The sequence below is a fragment of the Pyxicephalus adspersus genome, chromosome 2, assembly GCF_032062135.1.
Source record: "Pyxicephalus adspersus chromosome 2, UCB_Pads_2.0, whole genome shotgun sequence".
Classification (NCBI taxonomy): Eukaryota; Metazoa; Chordata; class Amphibia; order Anura; family Pyxicephalidae; genus Pyxicephalus; species Pyxicephalus adspersus.
Genome location: NC_092859.1, coordinates 160,623,883 through 160,627,838, shown reverse-complemented (window position 1 = coordinate 160,627,838; position 3,956 = coordinate 160,623,883). Strand labels below are relative to the sequence as shown.

General features: G+C 54.1%; 1 protein-coding gene across 1 annotated transcript in view; it reads right to left on the bottom strand.

Annotated features, from left to right (window-relative positions):
• Positions 1-3,956, bottom strand: part of DOCK5 (dedicator of cytokinesis 5) — a gene marked incomplete at its 3' end in the record, with an annotated part of 34,953 nt that overhangs the window by 29,886 nt on the left and 1,111 nt on the right. The window contains 1 exon segment of the mRNA XM_072402952.1: positions 1,186-1,269. Coding sequence (XP_072259053.1) covers positions 1,186-1,269 — 84 coding nt within the window.

Sequence of the window (3,956 nt, the reverse complement as noted above, 5' to 3'; positions counted from 1 at the left end):
TACGCCCTGCCTGCCCACCTGGCCCCGGTACGCCCTGTCTGTCCACCTGGCCCCGGTACGCCCTGTTTGCCCACCTGGCCCCGGTACGCCCTGTCTGCCCACCTGGCCCCGGTACGCCCTGCCTGCCCACCTGGCCCCGGTACGTTCTGTCTCTTTGGAAGCTGCTACACTGGCCCCATGTGTGATGAGAAGACAACCAATAGCAGCCCTTCATTCTTTTACTGCCCCCCCTTATACCACCAATAGCACCACCTTCATACTACCCCCCACCAGTATTTGGTCACATGACGTTTAATAGCGCAAACATTTGGGTTTTGCCCCTCCAGTTGCCCCGATAAAGTTTCATCCAATAGTGTACATTGTGACGTGGCACACAAGGGGTTAAGCCTGGGTAAGACAGGGGCCAGCATATACAATGCCCACATTCTGCCCGGCACTGGGAGTGGGAGGAGCCAGCAGCGTGGAGGGTGAAGGTGGGGGGCTGGGGCACTGGCACACAATGGACAATCCTCAATCTAAAGAGGAACTCCGCCAAGGACCACAAAATATGAGAAAATCACAACGTGGGAAGTGCAGAATCTCCCAGCCACCAATCAGATCAGTGACAGAAATAAGAGAACCTGTGCTCTGCACACATTTTGTGGGGATTGCGGCCACAATCTGAAAGATGAATTGTTATTGGTTGGCAAAGAAAAGCCACACGTGGTACCCCGGCAATCCCTGCACCATTCCACCAGTGTTACCCCTCCACTGACCCTGCAATCACAGCGTGAATCTGCCAGGAATTCTCGCACGCAGCATTTCTGTGGACTACGTGGTGTCAGCCCTGTCACTCAGCGCAATCCTTATGTATGATGCATTGTTTTATTTACAGATCCCCTCCCCCCACTCTGTGACTGAACAGTAAAAGGAGAAGCAGCGGACTGACAAGCCAAACTGTTACTCTGCTCTCTCCTCCTATCAGTGCGATTGTACAACACCCCTGACTGGCTCCCTGTGCAGTTTTTCATTCTTTATCCCTGGGCTCTGCTGTACATGGACTCCAATAGGCTGACCCCAGGTTACACCGCTGACAATGAAACATTCACCCATCTGCCCAGGCTTCCAGGTGGCAGTAAAGTCATGTGACATCTGTGGCCCCGCCCCTTCCAGAAATGGACAATATTTATTGGTCGGGATTCTCACCTTCGTAGGTCTCCAATATCTGCACGGTGTCCCCAACCTGCAGATTCAGCTCCTCTTCCTGGGTGGCTGGGAAGTTGTAGATGGCTGGGAAGAGAAAACTAAATATTAGCGGATCACAGAGATCTGGGGAGCAGAATTCTGCATTCTGATTGGACAATCCGATTACCCAGAGGTTCCAACCAACCAGATACAATGCAGATCACAGCATGGCCCCCCCCCCACAGCAGTGCTGTGCCATGGAGGATTCTGTGTCACATGCTTAGTGTTTGGGGGTGGTGTCATGTGATCAGTTCATACTGTGCATAGGAAGGGGTCCATCCCCACAGAGGGGTGATTAGGGCTTTGTACCCCAATAATACACCCCAAACCCCCTCACTGCCCCCCCTACCTGGGGTGGGGGCTCTGGGGAGTGGTGTGAGGGATGTCCCCACCTCCACTCGGTGTCAGATACACATGTGAAATCCGGGGACATCACAGAAATAAAACATTCCAGGATCAGAAGGCCATGGGCTGTGGGGAAGCAGCGGTCTCCCCGTAAAATCTGACATACACCCTGCTCAGTCTGTCACCAGCCTGCAGAGATCCTGAGCCTTCCTGACTGCAGAGCTAAAAATCTGAGCGTGTGAGGGACCTCTGCAGAGAGACCTCTGCTTCCACCCAGAGCATCCTGGCAGAGAAATGGCTTTTCTATTCAGTCTGTGGCTGTTTCTAAAGACTGTCAGCCAAATAAGCCTCCGGTTTCCTGCTGCTGAACACAACTTCAATCCCAGGGTCCCCGGACAACCCCCAGATCCTCCTGCTGACCTCGGTGTCATTGCTGGGTTCTCTAATAGGGAAAGTCATTGAGTGATTGGTGGAATTTATTCAGCCGTTGCCATGAGCTACGCCCCCCCCCCCCAGAATCTGCCTAATATTTCTTGTTATCCCCGCCATCATTCTGGGCCCCGGCCCTCAGCTTCCCCCTTTGCTCATCACACCCGGCTGTGACTCAGATCTCCTGGGAGTGCAAAGTCCACACAGAAGACGAGATTCACAAACGTCCGATAAGCCGACAAACACCCAACCCACCTACAGAGGAAGCCGGTTCAGTACGAGGTGTCACCGGGACCACGGACTTTATACTGCACAGTCACTGCCTGACCGCTCGGCCCACACTACTACTGACACACATTAGGGGGCGCTGTTCCTTCAAATGGGCCAATCAGCTTTCAAAGGAACCCATCAGGAAGTGACAACTGCAGCAATTTAAATCTCCAACCTCTGGTGTCACAATGTATGTTGTCATTACAGCCCAGGGACAGATGTTTGTGCTGCTGGTTACTTGTATTTTCTCCCTGTCAGGCTGAGAGCTCCTCCCCCAGCCCATCTGACTCCTCCCCTGCTAGTCTGACCCCTCCCTCAGTCCCCTGACCATCTGACCCAGCCCACTGCCCATCTGGCCTGTTCCCCTAGGACAGGGGTGGGCAATCTCCGGCCTTTAGGCCAGATACGGCCTAGCCAGTAGTTCGTTCTGGCCCAATGCCCCCCTGGTCGAGATCGGCCTAATCCTGGCCAGCAGGGGCCGGCAACCCGCGGCTCTTAGCCCCCCTTGTTATGCTCCCTTCCCTATTTACCGCCGCCGGTGTTAACACTTCCGCCGCTGGGATAACGTTCCCGTATGCTTTGCGGAGAAGAGGGATTTCCCGTTCCTGATGGGGGGCGGAGCCATCAGCGCGGGACTCGCGAGTCCGGCCTAGTGTGTCTTCTTGACTGATGGCCAAAAAAGTTTGCTGACCCCAAAATTGAGGTTTGGGGGTCTGTGTATGGCAGGAATTGTCAGATCCCAAGCAGGTGTTACCAGTTGGGGGCCGTTGTATCTCCCGGCCCGGCATTCCTGGGCTTTCCTTACCAACAGATAAACCATCGGCCCATTTCCTGATCATTAACAAATGAGGGGTCCCAGAATGATACCCCGAGATTACCATTGGCCCCTTGGTGCTGATCCCCCTGTCTGTAGGTGGCAGCAAAGAGCAGCCCTCCAGCTGAATGATCCCAGCCAATCACTATAGAGGATGGGGGCCTTCAAGTTCCCCACCTTCCCTCCATCGCAGAGAATCTGAAGGGTCCCCATAAAAGTGCTGCCAATGGGGGGTCAGATGAATGATGAGGGAAGGCGCAGCCAATAGGTGGGGGCAGGAATTACAGTTGTGTGTAATGGATTCCAGAAACCGGCTGTGATTACACAATGCAATGATTCCTTCCCTGGATTCCCGACATATTCTGGTGCTGGCCGGATCCCTAAGCCCTCGCTGACACCTGCCCCAGGTATATCACTTATCCAGGCAGCCAAGAAGGGGTTAACCCCAGGGTGGTGTCACCTGCAGGCCCTGATTGGCCGTCTTCTCATATTGCACCTTGCAGGCTGCACCTGTTTGTAAATGATTTCAGGAGGCCGATGGAAACAAAGCTGAAGGACGCCCCGAGGGTGCCAGGGAACTACCTGGGGACTGGAAGTCTGGAAGAACACATGGAGATTGGCGCAGTGGGAGGAGCCAAAGGTGAAGCAGGTGGCAGAAGACAATACGTACCTGAAAGGGGGCGATCCCCGCTAAGGCTGACCAATCACCGGATGAGCTCAGATCACAAATCCAATGAAGGGCTCTGGAAAGTCTGCAGCCGGTCAGGAAAACCCCAACCAATAGCGTGTCAGGAAAATATAATACCCCCCCCCCCATCTCCAAAAATATTCATCAATTGGTGACAACTCATCAGACCCTCCAACCCTGAACCTC